The sequence below is a fragment of the Camarhynchus parvulus genome, chromosome 11 (genome assembly GCF_901933205.1).
Source record: "Camarhynchus parvulus chromosome 11, STF_HiC, whole genome shotgun sequence".
NCBI lineage: Eukaryota > Metazoa > Chordata > Aves > Passeriformes > Thraupidae > Camarhynchus > Camarhynchus parvulus.
In genome coordinates this window covers 10,726,576-10,743,738 of record NC_044581.1, presented here as the reverse complement: position 1 = coordinate 10,743,738, position 17,163 = coordinate 10,726,576, and the positions used below count along the sequence as shown (strand labels likewise).

The 17,163-nt window shown below is 42.3% G+C and overlaps 1 protein-coding gene across 2 annotated transcripts in view; it reads left to right on the top strand.

Moving 5' to 3' along the window:
• Positions 1-17,163, top strand: part of FTO (FTO alpha-ketoglutarate dependent dioxygenase) — a 229,820-nt gene that overhangs the window by 26,565 nt on the left and 186,092 nt on the right. Inside the window, exons 2-3 of one of the 2 annotated variants that reach the window (XM_030956384.1) lie at positions 2,907-2,994; positions 16,422-16,499. In XM_030956384.1, the coding sequence (XP_030812244.1) occupies positions 2,968-2,994; positions 16,422-16,499 (105 nt within the window). In that variant the 5' untranslated portion in view covers positions 2,907-2,967. The remainder of the gene's footprint in view (positions 1-2,906; positions 2,995-16,421; positions 16,500-17,163) is intronic. The other variant, XM_030956383.1, reaches the window with a different exon arrangement.

Sequence of the window (17,163 nt, the reverse complement as noted above, 5' to 3'; positions counted from 1 at the left end):
AGCTTCTTTCGTCGCACATAATTTCAGGGTTTTCTGATGCAGATACATAACTGGATAAGATTCTGTGTTCATCATATAACCCCCAAGGTCTAGACTATATAATGGTCAGGACTTGAGAACATACAAAACTTTGCTGAAGTTTTATATTTCCATTTCACTGAGTTTGTGGTGGGGAAGTTAAATGAGACAAACTCTTCAACTGTCAGTCTGTTGCAGCCTGAATAATGTTTTCATGAGCAGTGGCTTTAAAAGCTGTTATTCCTTCTCTTCATTCTTACCCCTCGCACTTGTGGCTTCAGAATGAGGAGAAATTATTTTTAAAGCAACCTCTAAGCACCTTGAGATACAAGTTATATTTCAATCAGAACAGACATTTGGTGTCCTCCTGGAACAGTAAGTCTGCTTGGTGTGGATTTTTTTTTCTCCTTGTTTTGTAGTATGAAATTCTACATACACGAAAGTACATTATTTTTGCTTAGTTTAATGAAGCACATGAAATTGGGAGTCATAAGATTGAGTCATGGCAATTTAATGCCAGTAATAGGAAACAGCTTGGTTGAGAGTGATTTTGTGCTGAAATTAGTACTATAAAGTATTAATATATTGCTATTCATTTCATGATGATAGATGTAGGATTCAGATGTAGCATTTTTAACTTATTCATCAATATATATAGAGTGTCCATAAATAAATGCTGTCCATGTGGTAAATGGCTAGGGAACGTAGACTTCTTCTTGCCTTTTCCCTTAAAAATGTTGTCAAATAAAAATGTAGGGACTAATGGCAGGGATTGTACTGGCATCCTTTTTTGCAGTCTATGCTTTTAACTTGATCTAAGCATGTAAGTGAATCTTTCTATTTGGCAGACAGTTGTGCTGGTATTCACACATTAATTTATATTCATCATGAAATGTATTTTAACTTTTTCATGGCTTTTCCTGAGTGAGGTTGTGCTGCAAAGTTTAGTTTGTTTGCATAAACTTCAACATGGAGCTGCAACACTGATCAGCAGAATAGAATCAGGGTAGCAGAGAAGGGGGATGGCTGTAACTCCATTGTAATGACAATAAATATGATGGCAGGAGCATACATAGTGTCAACATGCAAGCAAGGAAAGGAAGAATGTGCAGCTTTGCAGGCTCTAGTGCACTTTATTAAGCTGTGAAAGCACTCCAGGTAAAAATAGTAGTTATAAGAGTCCATTTAAAAAATAGGAGGGTATAAAATAAAATTTAGTTGATGAAGTATTTTCCTGAAATCAATGACAAAAAGTGTCCAAAGCTTCCAGTGCATAGTAGAGGCTTTAAGATACACTGGCTTGGACAGTACGAGCAGGCTGTCATAAAACTGTGTGTAAAGCTAAGGGTGTGTGTTTTGGAGGTACAGAGCAAGAAGAGCGTGTGTCCCCATGACCCCGCTGTGTCGGGATTTTCCTGGCACAGAGGGGCGCTCCTGTCCCGCGGTGCACGGACCAGCTTTGGGCCGTGCGCCCAAATACACAATATTTTCCTGAAATCAGTGGCAAAAACTATCCAAGCTTCTAGCGCATTGTGTAGGCTTTAAGATGCACTGGCTTGGGCAGTACGAGCGGATTGTAATAAAACTGTGTGTAAAGCTAAGGGCGCGTGTATTAGAGGTATGAAGGAAGAAGAAGGAGTCCCCCTGACCCCGCTGTGTGTGGATTTCCCTGGCACGGAGGCGCGCTCCTGTCCCGAGCCGGGCCGTGCGCGCCGCCGCCGCCGTGCGCGGTGCTGCCGCTGGGTGGCGCTGCAGCCCCGGCCGTGCCCCGCTCCGCTGGCCGAGCGTCGGGGAGTTGGTTTATCGGCAAAGGGCTCGGGGAAATGTGTTTAATGTATTTAATGTATTCATCTCCGGCCCAGGCAGGCATTGAATGCCCCGCGACATGCCCTCTCACAGCTCTGGCCTGTTGACTATGCTTATTTGGTGTAATAATTAGCAGAAATTCTCGCTAACAGCGGTACTTACCAACACCTCGCATTTTCCTCTGTGTTTTCGTACGTGATGGATTGTGCATTCTATGAATAAAGTTAAGCGGGTCACAGCCTAAGCCCTGTACAACACAGCTATTTTCTGCACAATAGTTCTGAATAGATATATATTAACTCCTTTTTAATCCCCGTGGTGTAAAGCAAACAAATTCGAGTCTTTTTGTAATAGGCTATTGAAAACTTGTAAGCACAGAACACTTAACTTGTCAACTTAAAGAGCAAAAAAAAGAGAAAAAGGAATGAGGAGCTACAGAAATTGGGGTACAGTATCTGTTACCAATGGCAGGCTTCAAGAGCCTGTTCTAGTGCTTCATGAGGTTTGGTACAGATCACTGTACTTTGTTCTAGAGAAACAGTTCTCATATGCATGTTTAGGGTGATCTCTCTGCTGCTGTGATGCTCTAAGTTCATCTGCTTGGTATGAAAATAAAGGTGGGGATTCTGACTTAAATAGTACTTGGGGTTTTTTGCACTTTCCTTACTGGAAATGGTTTTGCTTAAAATACTTGTGATGGAAATAAAAAGTAAAGGTTCCTGAATAAATGCTGTGGGTAGGGATTCTCATCATGGTTCTTTCCAAATGGAGGATAAAGTTAAAGGTTCCCAAAATTATTAAATAACTGTAGTTTTTTTCAGCTAAACTCCTATGTAAAAATTTAATGGAATTCTTTTATAATAAATTAGCTCAACTAGCAGTGTTTTGAGGCATATTTCACATAAAAGTTCAGCTCTGCATGGAGACTATCAAGCCTTTGTCACTAGTTTAATTGGGAATTGCAGCATGTGTAGTGCCAAATGTGGGTCATAAGCTCTTGCAGTTGTCTGTTATTTAATTTTAAAATCCTCCCTTTGAATATTTTTTTTTAATCCTACATTGTTAATTTTTTTTTCATTCAGCCCTTCTTGAATTCTAGCTACTGCTGAAGCAATTCCATTGTAGAGGGGGAAGTAATACAGCATGTTAAGCCAGCAAATAAGAACAAAGGTGGGTCTGGCAGCTTTCTTTTAATGTCAATTCCTTGTCCTCAGCCTCCCTTATTAATGCAGCTGAGCTGCTGTCACTCAGATGGTTTTACACAGACGTGCAGGCTACGTGTCAGAAAGGGTGGCCTAGATTTTTGAGTTTCAGGTTGAGAGTACTCCAACATACAAAACCACTGTATCAAATTATAAACTGGTTGACTCCAGTTCTTGTAGGCATTCTGAAGGAAGTGGAATTTATTTATTGTTGTCTTTGATATATCCTCTAAGGAAACAAGAGTTTAGATTTTAAGGTGTCTGCAGTATTTTCAGTTGGATGGAGACTTTCCTGTGTGCCTTTAAAATGGACTGTTCAGAACAATCCTTCTCTTTGTCAAGTTGTGCTTCCACATTAGGATTATCTTTTGTGTGCTTGTATCTCTTTACATGAAAGACTTTTATGTTTTCTCACTGTTCCTTCACTTGTACTTACTTACCGTGGGTTTTTTGATAATGTCCTTATCATTACATTACAATATCATATACAGATATTTACTTAAAAATACAATCAGAAGTTATTTGGTGTTTTTTTATTTTTATTGAGTCATTAATGGATTCAGTTCTGATTGTCACCACACAGTTCATTAAACATGTCTGCTACAGCTTTAGTGTGTTGTGGATCAGTATGGCTGCCCCTCTCCTTCCTTTGTTTATGCAGCCAATCCAAGCCATTCTAGAGTGAGTTAGTACTCTTGGTAGGAATTGTTTATTTATTAAATTTGGGAGAAGAAACATGCAGTAGTGTAAGTCTCTAGGATATTTTGTCAGCAGAAGGGAGCAAGTAGGGTAAAGGAGAGTTGAAACGGTTGAAATCTGGAGTGGTCCTCTATGTGCCAGCCTCTCTTTTTCACCTTCAGGAATCCAGCCTGTATTTGAGAGTAGCATGAAAAATGGAAGAGATGATTTTGAAGAGATTTGTTATTACTGCACTACTTCACATTCTCAAAATACAAGCAGAGGTAGCAGCAGGGCTATTCAGAATATCAGACCAGTTGGGAATGTAAATGTATGGGAAAAAAGGACAGGCAAGAGCTTTCCCTCAACAAATGTACAAGGAAGACTTAAGAAATAATTTTCATGCATTTCTATTTTAAGTTGAGTAGTGCTGCTCTGCAAAATTATACCTGAATATTGCAAGTGAGGGGAAAAGTTAACGAGAAATAAGGTCTGTATATGCAAATAATAGAAATGAAAACTGAAAATTAAGTATTAGCCTTCTCATACGTCAGAATAGCTTTATTAAAACAGCATTATTGGAAAATGTTGGAGTTCTTAAGTTTGTTCAACAAACCTATTCTTAAGCAAAATGTTGATTTGCGTTATGAAGTTTCCCTTGATTTGGCACAAAGAAAATGTCTTAACAGAGATTTCCTTCTTTCACAGCACATCCATGTTCTCTTGTATTTTGCCTCTTAGTATACTCTAACATTATTTACATTGTGCAAAAATGACTTAAGAATAAAACGTGAGTAGCCTTTCTTTTAGCTGTGGTTCTTTACCCTTATGATAGTGCTGTAAATGTTCTCAGTACTGTGAAATACAGATCCCAACTAACTCCTGTTTTTTTGGATTCTGAGCCAGCAGAGAATTTCTAACACGAAGGTCTCCTGGTTCACTGACCACCGGTGACTGGCACAGTTATAAACCAAAACCAAACTGAGGAATGAGATTCATCTACCTTTCAGTCAGTGTGGCTCTGCTGCCTCCAGTTTATTTGGTTAGGCTGTGTGTGCAGAACTTCTTAAAGAAATATGAATGATTCTTTGAAGTCTGATGGTCTAAACAGTTTGGGAACCACTCATTTAGAAAAACTTCCAAACTTGATATAAGAAAAAATTCCTATGAGGGAGAATTCAGGTTTCACAGAGGTGTCTCCTCCAATGCCAAATTATCCTTTCTTTTCAGTTGTGCTCCCTGTTTCTGATCTGAACTTGTCCAACATTTCAGACCCTGAATTTTGCTAATTGTTGCCTGGCAACTTAACATTTAGATGGTAGATTTCTGTTCCCCATATGGCTTATTTTGGAGACTGTGAACAAAGCAAAGCCTTCAAGCTTCAAAATTAACCAAGTCTGAATTGTTCACTATGAGGTGTTTCTTTAAATGACTTTTGTTGAAAAATCCCCCTTTTGTCCAGCAAACTATATAGCAATATCTTTTTTCAATTTATATGCCAAAATTCAATCCAACAGTATTTCATTAATAATTGTCTTATTACAAAGTTGACTCAACAACTGCAGTATTCAGGTTTTCTAAGTGAGTGTTTCCATCATTTAACTGATGGTGTAGTGCATGCAAAGTTAGGAAATTAGTATGTAATAAATACAGACCAATGTCTGTGCATTTATTACAAGATTTTATGACTCTTAGAATCGTAAAATACAAGGTTGGAAGGGGGGCCTCAAGGATTCTCTGGTCCAGTTGTGTAAAATTTACAAATTGCGCTGCACCTCACTGAATACACTCATACAAATTTTATGTTAAATTGATGTGCATATTGTGATCTCTAATTTTTATATCTCTTAAAAGACATTGTTAAATGATGCAACTGTATTTTGTTCTCTTGTGTGTCTTCAAAACTGACTTCTCAGTTGTGCTGTTTTGGAAAGATGTTGAGAGTGAACTCACTGTAACCATGATTACACGTCAGTGATGGTGACCTTTAAATTGTTTTGGGGAGAGGAGGAAGAATTCCACAAAGCTTCTGCTCAAGGCCTCCTCTAGTGAGAAATGTTGGAAGGAAAATGTGAGTTGATCATGTCCTTGAAAAGGGCAAAGCACAAAGATGGAAGAGCAGAGGCAAGAAGTCTGGTGCTGCTTCTGCAGCAGGAGCCCAGGGAACTGGCATAGCCCTTCCTTTGGTGCATTTTTTGGCAGTGACTTTGTTAACTATGGCACATACTCTGAAGAATTATCTTGTAGATGCCTCCTTTAAAATACATCATCTGTGAGCCTGGTGAAATGTGACTAACAGAAAAGAAAAATGTTCCTGGAATACATTTCCTTTTATCTGTAAGGCTTTAAACCATCTTCCTGTCTTTTCATTCTGCGGTGAAGAATACAGTTATGCGTTCTGCAAATATGTAGATATGATGTCTTGGAGGGCTGTAAAGGTGTTCAGATTTCACCAAGTTTGTAAGTGCTTTTAGACTTTCATAGTGCTTATTGTGCTAATAAAACTCTGGAAAATAATTTGGTTCTGTAAAAAACACCAAGAATCAACAATTTTGTAATGGCCTGTGAAGATGTTCGAATACTGTGTAATGGGCATGACAGCTACAGTATGTGAAATTTAATGCTCTAGCTCCTTATTGATCTTCCTTGTAGCCCATTGCATGGCACATGCATTTGCACTTAACACCTGCTCTTTCTGCATTAACACTATCTTCTGCAGTGTCACCAAGGGCAGGTTGGAAGCTGCATTGATGCCAAGTTGAAGTATTTAAGGAAATATCTATATTTTTTTCATATCCTTTTTACTTCACTTTTGAGTGCTTTATTTTCTGGGTGATATTTTAACACTTGGAGGGTTTTTTTTTCCCTTTTTAAAGTGTTTTTATTAAATATTGGTTGTTTCTAGCATTACTCATAAATATATATAAAGACCAGCAATCCTGCCAGGCTTGTTATTTTCTGGAAATGATGAAAAGCTGCAAGAAAATTTAGTTTATCTTTGATTTTGCTGGTAGTTCTGAAAAATTGTATCAGTGTGACCTGCCAGTCTTTGTGTTGGAAAGTTCTTTGTCTGTAACTACAGAAGCCTGTTGCAAAGGTTCTGAATCTGCATTTCAAGCTGTCAGCCCTTGGGTTTTGGTCTGGAGGTTCTTGTCTGTTCTGTGGTTGTTGTTCAGTGTTTGCTCTTACTTTGCTACATTAATTAGATATTGAATCCTGGTGAGGTTTATACAATTCCACATTGCAGACATGCAATATTTCCCAAAATAAGGTGGAGATTCTTAGTGTTTCTTTCCATTTCCTTGAGGCCTTCAGGGATAAATAGCACCATGTCAGCATTATTTTGTATTCTTGAGCATAATATGCAGCTCCTAAGGCTACAGAGATCTAGTGCCATGTGTCCTGGTAATAGATTTCCATGGAAGTTAGGAATCATCAATATCTTGTGTCATTAGAACATGAGATGAGCAGCAACACCGAATGTATCACTGCTGTGACATTAACCCTTGTTATAGTTTTTATTTTATCTGTCTTTAATCATTATTGAATCTTGTCTGCTTAGTATTTCACAGCTGGTTAAACCCCCTTGGTTTCTTGGCACTGAGTGTGTAGGGGTGGTTTTCCTAAATCATGCAGAATCAGTTATTGGTAGCAGTCATTAAGGTTTCTACCTGGTGACTCTTTGGAGGTGAGCTGGTTAAGAATTGCTAGATTAAGAAATCTGGTCTCAGAATCTATTTGCTATCTTTTAGAAACTATGCAAAGAATGACATGCAGACATACGTCCTTATCTGTGTCCTTATCTGTTCATAAGGATTCACAGCCATGTTGAACTAAACACTGTCTTAGTTGTGTTTTCTTAAGTACGTGCGCCAGGCCACGCCCCCTCCCTGGAGGCCACGCCCCCTCCCTGGAGGCCATGCCCCTTCCTTTAGAGGCCCCACCCACTCGCTGCCAGGCCGTGGCCCCTTCCCCTGGAGGCCCCCCCACTCGTTACCAGGGCACGCCCCCTTCCCCCTGACGGTCCTGCCTGCTTGCTGCCAGGCCACGCCCACAGGCCACGCCCCTCCCATTTGATGCTCCGCCCCTTCCCTTAAAGGCCACGCCCACTCTCTGCCTGGCCACTCCCCCCGTAGGCCACGCCCACTCGCTTTACAGCAGCTTTACGACAGTGCTGCTTTAAGATACCTTTTGCGACAGTCCCGCTTTACAACACCTTTTGCGACAGTCGCGCTTTACGGCAGTTTTGCGACAGTCGCGCTTTCTGACGGTTTTGGCGACTGCGGCGCACCTACGGCACCTTTGACGCCTTTGACAGCCGCCTTACGGCCGTTTTACGACAGTCGTGCTTTTACGGCACTCTTTGGCGACGCGGCACGCTTTTACGGCACCTTTTACGACACTCGCGCTTTACGGCACCTTTTACGGCAGTCGCGTTTTACAGCATTTTTCGCGACAGTCACGCTTTACGGTACTTTTTGCGACAGTTGCGCTTTACTGCACCTTTTGCGACAGTCGCGTTTTACAGCGGTTTTACGACAGTCGCGCTTTACGGCACCTTTTGCGACTGTCGCGCTTTACGGCAGTTTTGCGACAGTCATGCTTTACGGCACCTTTTACGACAGCCGCGCTTGACTGGGAAAGCCGATTGGAGGGAATCTGTGTCTGGCCCCTCCCCTGGAGCTCTCCCTGATTGCAGGGTGGATGGGGAAGGTGGATCCTCTTCCAGGGCCCTTGGGACAGCAGTGTGGCCACGTCAGCCCTTTCAGCCCCATCTGCCAAAATGCCCCAGCACTGTGAAGCAGAGCTGTGAGGGCTGGAGTGCTCGCTGCATTCTCTTTGCTGCCTCTGAATTATTTTTAGCAGCTCGATAGTGGGAGGGTGGCGAGGAGCCAAGGCGGACACGCGGCGAGGTCGGGTCCGCTACAGCCCGAGGGCAGCGGGCGCTGCTGTGCACTCAGGGGCTGCAGAAAACCCTGCGGGGCTGGAGGTGCTGCTGTGCACTCAGGGGCTGCAGAAACCCTGCGGGGCTGGAGGTGCTGCTGTGCATTCAGGGGGCTGCAGAAAACCCTGCGGGGCTGGAGGTGCTGCTGTGCACTCGGGGGCTGCAGAAAACCCTGCGGGGCTGGAGGTGCTGCTGTGTATTCAGCGGGGGGGTGCAGAAAACCCTGCGGGGCTGGAGGGGCTGTTGTGCATTCAGGGGCTGCAGGACCCCCTGCGGGGGCTGGAGGTGCTGCTGTGCACTCGGGGGCTGCAGGAAACCCTGCGGGGCTGGAGGTGCTGCTGTGCACTCAGGGGCTGCAGGAAACCCTGCGGGGCTGGAGGTGCTGCTGTGCACTCAGGGGCTGCAGGAAACCCTGCGGGGCTGGAGGGCTGCTGTGCCAGGGGTTGCAGGAAACCCGCGGGGGGGGGGGTGCTGCTGTGCACTCAGGGGGGCTGCAGGAAACCCTGCGGGGCTGGAGGTGCTGCTGTGCATTCAGGGGGCTGCAGGAAACCCTGCGGGGCTGGAGGTGCTGCTGTGCACTCAGGGGCTGCAGGAAACCCTGCGGGGCTGGAGGTGCTGCTGTGCACTCGGGGGCTGCAGGAAACCCTGCGGGGCTGCGGGCGCTGCTGTGCACTCAGGGGGCTGCAGGAAACCCTGCGGGGCTGGAGGTGCTGCTGTGCACTCGGGGGCTGCAGGAAACCCTGCGGGGCTGGAGGTGCTGCTGTGCACTCCGGGGCTGCAGGAAACCCTGCGGGACTGCGGGCGCTGCTGTGCACTCACGGGGGCTGCAGGAAACCCTGCGGGGCTCCGGGCTGGTGTCCCCTGCAGGGGTGGGCTGGCTGAGGTACTCAGGCACCAGCCAGACCCCGTCAGGCAGACAGAGCCAGAGCGTCGCGTCCCCAGGGCTTATCAGACCTTGGGACACTTCCCTCCCTCCCTCCCTCCTCCTGTCGGCTGCGGTTTTTCCAGCCAGCCCCTTCACCCGACACCCACGTAAGGCGACAGGTCACCTATAAACCCCCTGGGGTTTAGCTTCCCAACAGATGAGACCAAATTTAACCAGTTTTCCTGCTTCGCTCTGAATTACCGTGGCGCTCACAACCTCGGCATCGTCCCTATGTGATTTTTCTCAGAGAAAAGACGAAATAAAACCAAGAGTCCCACCGCTGGCGGGTCCTCACTGTCCCAGTGCCCCTCCCCACCGCCTCTGCCGATGCTGGGTGCAGCAGCCGCTCCAGAGTATCCTGTGCCGCATCCAGGGAACAATGGGCTGGCAGCCCTGGCCAGGGGCAGCCGGCGAGGTGAGCAGTGCCCGCAGCTCCTTCCTGCCCGAGCCGCGGGCTCAGGCGCCTTCCCGGGCTGTGCTGGCACCTGAGCCACAGCTGCAGCTCCTTCAGCAACCAAATTTCCATCCAGAGGCTCTCGCTTCCCACTTCCCTGAGCAGAGGCAGCTCTCCCTCCCTCCTGCTTTGTCCAAAAACAATTGCAATTAATTAGGAGGATGGCTTCATCCTCAGCCAATGTCAGGGAAATTACCAGGTGCATTGCTTTTCTTTCCCTCTTTGCCCTGTTTGCTATGAGCCCCTGGCTGCTGAGGGGATGCTCTGGTCTCCCAGGTCCTTCCCTGGCCATGCCTCTGCTTCTGGCCAGAGTTCCATCCCTTTGCAGGAAATCGCTGCTTTGCTTCCAGTTTCTGTAGTCCAACTTCCTCCCTTTCTCCATTTTCATGTGCCACACAATCACTGAGGGCATTTTAACATCAAATAAATGCCCTATACCTGCCCTGGGAGCCAGGGAATGATGGAATCCTGGAATGGTTTGGGCAGGAGGGGACCTTAAAGCTCATCTTGTTCCAACACTCTGCAACAGGGAGAGCAGGTGGAAAAGCATTTCTTGACAGAGGGCCAGGCTGGGAAGGGAAAGTCCCTTTTACAGATGGAATGGATGAATCTGGGGTAAGTGTGGAGCTGCCCTTAGATCTGCTCTGGTCCTCCCTGGCCAAGTACCAGGGATGCTGAGAGCAGCAGTGCCCTGGGGAGTCACAGAGGGGCTGCAGGGCCCATGGAGGAGCAGAGCCTCCCCAGGAGCCTCCCCTCCACCCAGATGGGTAAACAAACCAAATGGGAAAGCCATCCCCATTTTGGGTAAGTGAGCAGAGGGCTGCAGGTGGGAGCCACCTTGCCCAGCCTCAGCCAGGGCTGTCCCCTGTGCACGGCACTGCGCAGGGGTGCTGGCCCCCAGAGGGCTGGGAGCTGTTAGTCCAGGGGAACAGGGAATGGCAGCTCCAATGGAACTTCTGGCAATTGAGAGCCTTTCTGTCCATCAGCTCCTGTTGGGTCATGGCCCTCCCTACCCACGTAACCAAATCTGGTTTTACAGAATCCAGATTTTGCATCCTCAGGGATGAGGAAGCATCCTTGCCTGTGACAGCCACAAGAAATCAGCACTGTGCATGGCAAGAGAGGCTCTCCTTAGGGAAAATCACTGACCTGTGTGCCAAGCACTGAACCCACCCCATCCCAGCCTGCGTTCATATGTATAAGAAGAAGCTAAGAACTGGAGATCTGGTTAAAATTTGATAATTTCAAAGTTTGAATGTTCTATTTTTTTCCCCTAATGCACAGAGCTGACTCATTTACTTGCTGGTGCTTGCTGCAAGAAAATGTACAAATGCTGGAGGGAACAAGACGTGGGTGATGTTATCAAGATGCTTGCAGTGATGGTAGAAGAAGTAGAAGTTTATTCAGAATTATACAGAGGAGCCTTAGGGACATTTTGTCAGCCCAGTGTCTGTGTTTGAACTATTTATTACTTCATATTTTTATTATGATTACTTACAGTGCTAATCCATGTGTGACAAATCTACACTCAGCTAGGTAAGGAAATTGCCAGTTCTGTTCCATTAAGAGCCACTGGCCAAAGGAACAATGTTCCTGTAGGTTAAAACAACAATTAAGGGGCCCTTAACACGTCAAGATAGGGAAAGAGGGGATACTGGCAGCAGTATTTTCACACATTGCTGAGCTGCTTCCATGCATAAATTAACTCTTAGTTCAGTTATATCAGTGGAGTGTGTTGTGCATATGCACGACTGGTCTGTGTGTGTGTGAACCAAAACCTGGGCCTGTTGAATTATGAGAAAGGGTAAGAGAGGTTAAAATTAGTAAGCAAAGCCAAACAGTACCTTTGCAGCAGAGAATATCAAACAGTCTTTGTGACAGCTACTCACAGATGCTGATGTAAGACCTGAGGTCTTGGCATGGCAGCGGATTGTTCATTACGTAATTTTTTTCATGCCCAGGTCACTTGAACTGCATTTTGTTGCTTCTGTAGCTGGACCTGTTTGTTCAGTGGAAGAACAGGATTCACTGTGGTTATATTAAATAGCAAGTATAATTTATTGTAGTATAATTAGCAAGTGGATATGTGGGCGTGAAATATTGCTAGACCATCGTAGATATTTTTAATATGAGTTTATATAGAATAATAATGATAATCATACATAATTTTGCCCTTAATATAAAAATGTTTTTGACTTATATTAGGGGGACAAGGAGAGCAGCTTGTGGTATGTGATGTGGTACAGTATGGTCATATGTCTACCAGTATTTTTGGGAGGCTGTATTGTGGAATGTGGCACAGACAAGGTTTTTGGTAGGTCTTGAATGTAATGAAGAGTAGACTGGCAATATAACATTTTCTTGTCAGTAAATGGTGCTGTAAAATTGACCAGTCCCTTAAGATCTTTTGATGAGTAGAATTTACAGAAATAATTTGAAGAAAAAAAAAATCTGAAATCTAATATATGTGATAATAGAGAAATAAAAGCTGTAATGGTACATTTAGGATGTATTTTTTATTACTCTGGGTTCATTTCTGACATAACTTGTTTTAGTGAACCACTTGAATGATCTTGGTAGCTATGAAGTTTTAATAGCTAACACTTGGAAAGCCTTGTAGTTTAAACAAATGTCAACTTCAAAATCACATTCCTTCCTTAAGAAACTGTCCCAGTTTTATTTTTTATAAAAAACCCCTGCATGTGAAAGGCCATTAGGAGGTAATGTTTTAGAAGTTCCTGTAAAGTGGTGACTTTTTTCTTGACAGGGTCTTAGTACTGTGTCACAAAATTTTTGCTATATGTTTCATCTTCCTCCTTCATAAAATTGTTTATTAAGCTTTTTAGAGCACTGGCCCTTTGCTTCATGCAGGATTTGAAAGAAATCAATGTTTTACTAGAGTTGGTAAAAAAAAGAATGAAAGAAAAACACAGGCTCTAATGGACATTCTTATGTGGGTAAAAAAGGTAATAGGAAGGAGAGACTTTTGAGAAACCAAAGGTTTTCATCTGAACTGTGATTCAGATCTTTCTTTCATGACAATAGGCATTCTCAGTCATTCTAAACCTCGTAAAGTTTTGGAAAACAAAAGACTATTGGGAAAAACTGTTGGGGAAGGAGATTATACTTTCTTATGCTTTGAATAGTGGCTCTTTTTTTAATTATCTGTCTCTGAAATTTCTGCAAAAACATTGGGTTGCATTAAAAACAAAAAAAGATCAAGTGTTTTACTAGTTCTGGTCACAAGTAGTCTCAGAAGTGTAAAAACTGCAGCAGACAGTTAGCAAACTTTTTAAGATGAAAAAATGGGCAATGCTTTCAGAACTTCTGATGAGAGGAGTTGATGCAGAGGGGCTGTTGTAGGCTGGGAGTGGAGATGATGTTCCAAAGCTGCTACACCATCCTCTCTGCACCCTCACCTCTTTGCTGTGTTTCTGTTACTTCTCTTGCTCTGTGACATACAAGGCACCATTTCTCTTGCCAGGAAAATTAAACAATTACATGTATAGTGATTGAGAGAGTCCAATTATTAATATTCCACTTGCTGAATTTTACGACCATCTCATTAATAATCTCATTTATTATTAATTAATGAGCAGAGATTAATGTCTGCAGAATGTTCATTGTGCACTCTAAAACTGGGTATTTGTGTTTCTGATCTTCATTGCAGAGTCACTTAAAATAGCTCCAGTAACAGTTACAGCAGCCCGCAAAATAAGTATTTGCAGAAGTTTTTGCCTTTCTGAAAGCCCAAGATGAACACTTAACAAAGCTTCTAAAGCAGTGCAGTGTGTGGGGACAGGGGATGGTGCACATCAGATTTTCTTTCATGTCTTGGCATCACTAATGTCTGTGTAAAAACATGAAAAACATAATCTTGCTATCTGAATAAACTGTTACACTGTTGATAATTTTTAAAGTTTAAAAATCAGATCTAGAAAAATGCCTTTTAAGAGGCCTGACACCTTCAAGTAAAGGCATTTTGTAGTTTTTACTGAGGGGGTTATGTGTTTGGAGAACCAATAAACTAATGCTTATGTAATACTGCTTAGACTTTCACATCAGCCAGCTGGTATAGCCAGATACTCAGTTTTTTTTTTTTTTTTTTTTTTTTTTACTTTTTGGAGGTATTTGTGAGTGGCTTGATGTTTTTGACATCTGTGTGACAGCTTCTTGCATAAGAGATGAGCAGCGTGTTCTACCACCCAGCTGTGTGTATTAGTCTGCACATCAAGCTGAAGAGCAGCACTTAGCCAGATCTGACAATCAAATGTGAACTACTACTACCTATACACAAGAGTGCATTTTAATGTTGTGTGCTTTTTGCCAAGAGCCTGATACTTGACAAAGAAATTGTCAGAATCTCTCTTCTTCTTGCTTTTTTTTTCTTCCCACTGATGTGAGCCCATGTTAAAATATCTTATTTTTTTCCCCTGCAGTTTAATATGGTTTATCTTACAGATAGCAAAGCAAGTCTAATGTTTTCAGTAATTTCATGTGATAAAATTGTGGAAAGCTTTTGGTAATAGAGGAGTGTAATTGTTTTAGAAAATGCAAGAAATCAGTGTGTCATTTTCTGCCAACTTAATCTGAAGTTACAATCTGCTGCGTTTCGCCAATGACTTCATGTCAACATCCCAACAACCTGTCCCCAAAGAAAACTGAGGACATAAAGGAATTACAGCTCTAGTTCAGAAATGTCAGTGCTGCTCTTCTCAGGCTTGTTAAGAAGTGGTGCTGAGCACATTGTGAGCGTGGAGATGAGTGGGAGCCACCTGCTCTGATTGTAGTTTGGCTGATCTATGAACCTTAAAATCCTCTGCACTTCCACCTGCCTTTAAGCCTCTGTTGCCTTTCTCAATGCTTAAATTTGAATAAATGGAATTCATTGTCACAGAATGCAGTTATACTCCATAATTCAGCTTTCCTTGTTTATGTGTTTGCTATAAGCCAGGAGTTAGTTAATACATGAAATGTTTTCTCTTCCTTTTTTAAATAGTAGTCCCAGAATAGCAAAGATCTGGTTTCACCTTGTTTTGAACTTGGTTTTATCAAAGTGTTAGTCATACCTTTTTATTTACTTACTGTTTCCCTTTGTATTATACCCTTAATATTCTTTTAAAAACAGTATTCCATTTCCATCTGTTCTTTCTCTTTAAAATATTGAGTTGTTTCTTGTGCTAGTGTTTATGTAGGTGAAAATATTGCAATCTAAATAAGAATTTGAGTCCTGTTGTATATTTAAGCATTATGGCAGATACAGTTTTATGGTCTTTGAGTTGCAAGTAGGTTGAAATTTGTTAATAATCAAAGTTTGTAAAAAGCAATCCTTGCAATCTAAAAGAAAGAGGAAGTAGAGGAAAGAGTTAATTAATTTTCTAGACCAGAACTTCCACTGTAATAATTTTTACACTGTGGTTAAGCTGTTCTTGCATTGAGTTAGTGTTGAGTTGGTCTGTGAGTAGATAATGGACCTGTCATGGATCAGGGTTGTTTGATTCCAGAAATTCTGGTGGCATGTTTCACACATATCTTGCACTTGGCAAATCATTACCACAATTAATTGTATAGGGACACAAAAAAATTTATTTTGATTAACAGAAACCTGAAAAATACAATTTGGAGAGACATCAGGCCTTTATCCTACCAATTTACTAGTAATCACATTGAGTAAATATTGATGGAGAAGCTCTTAGTCTAAACCAGAAGTAAAAATGGAGTTAAGAGAACAAGGGGACAGAGGAAACCTGTTTTTACAGCAGCTGGTTCTTTGTGCACTCCCAACATCAAACTGGATTTATGTCTGTCTCTGGGATGGCAGGTCTTCAGGATGGCATTTTAAATGTTGTCAGGCTGTGAGGGCTTTGGGCTACAGCAGATTGTGCTTTCCTTTTCTTTCATAAACTATTGCAGGAAATATTTTAGAGTACCCCCAGCACTGGGGGTTATTGTTTTAATGAAGTGGGTTATTGAGCCATTTGATGAAATATGAGCTTTGTACCCATTGGCTGCACAAATTGAAGTAAAAAAGAAAATGGAAAGAAACAAGAAATTAATGTGTAGTTATAAAGTAGGCATAGGTCTGAAGAACATAAGGGCGAGGTGAATTTTGATCAATGTATCAAGGACTGATATCTAAAAAAAGAACTTGGGAGTAAAAGCACTCATGAGCTCTAGAACTGTCTAAACTGAATTAATGCTTTGTAAGCAGAGAAGTCCCCCTTATTTTTATATTTTTTTGGTTTTACTTATTTAATTTTCCAGATTTGAAGGTAGCAAGAGAAGTAATTGCACCTGGTTTTGCCATTTAAATACAACTACTTTCATCCTTCTCTCTTTATATCTTGGTTTTTAAGTCTAATTTTCTGTTTCAATTTTCTTCCTCCATAACAGAAGAAAAAACTTCTTGAAGAACTTGGGGAGAATAGACTTCCGTATCTGACACCAGCCGATGCTGATTTCCACCAGCTGGTAAGGTATTTCTTTTAAATCATTTTAAACTAAAATGGCTGTTTGCACTGAACAACAAATAAATCTTCCTTCAAAGAGACACTGTGAAATCTGATAAGAAAAAAGGTATCCTGATAGCTGATAATGCACTTCCAGCTGGTGTGAAATAAGATCTCTAGAACTGGGATGTTCACAAATGAGAACTTGATGAACTTTGTTTATTTTTATGTGTGTGCCCTCACTACAAGTAATGTATAACATTTAATCACAGCTTTTCATGCTTTGGTGAAGCAAAATACATGTCACCATTCCTTTAATTTATTTTTTCCGAGTGGTGAAGAGATCTTTATAGCTCCTGTTTGGCAAAGTAGGGGGAATATTAACGTAGAAATTTCAAGTATGAGGGGCTTAATTCTACTTTCCAACAATAAGGAATTGTTAATTCTTGGCTTGCAAAACAAACTGTAGAAATGGAATGCCTCAAATGAAACCAAACAGAAGGATCAGGTCCAGTAGTCACACGAGCAGTAAACCAAGTGAGTGTATGCAAGAATATAATGAATAAATAGAATTTTCTGCATCTGTCTTGGATCTTTCTAGATCAGCTACCAAACTCAGGGTAAGTTCAATCAGATCAAATTGGATCATGGTAAGACTAAAAAGAGAAAAATTCTTTATTATAAGA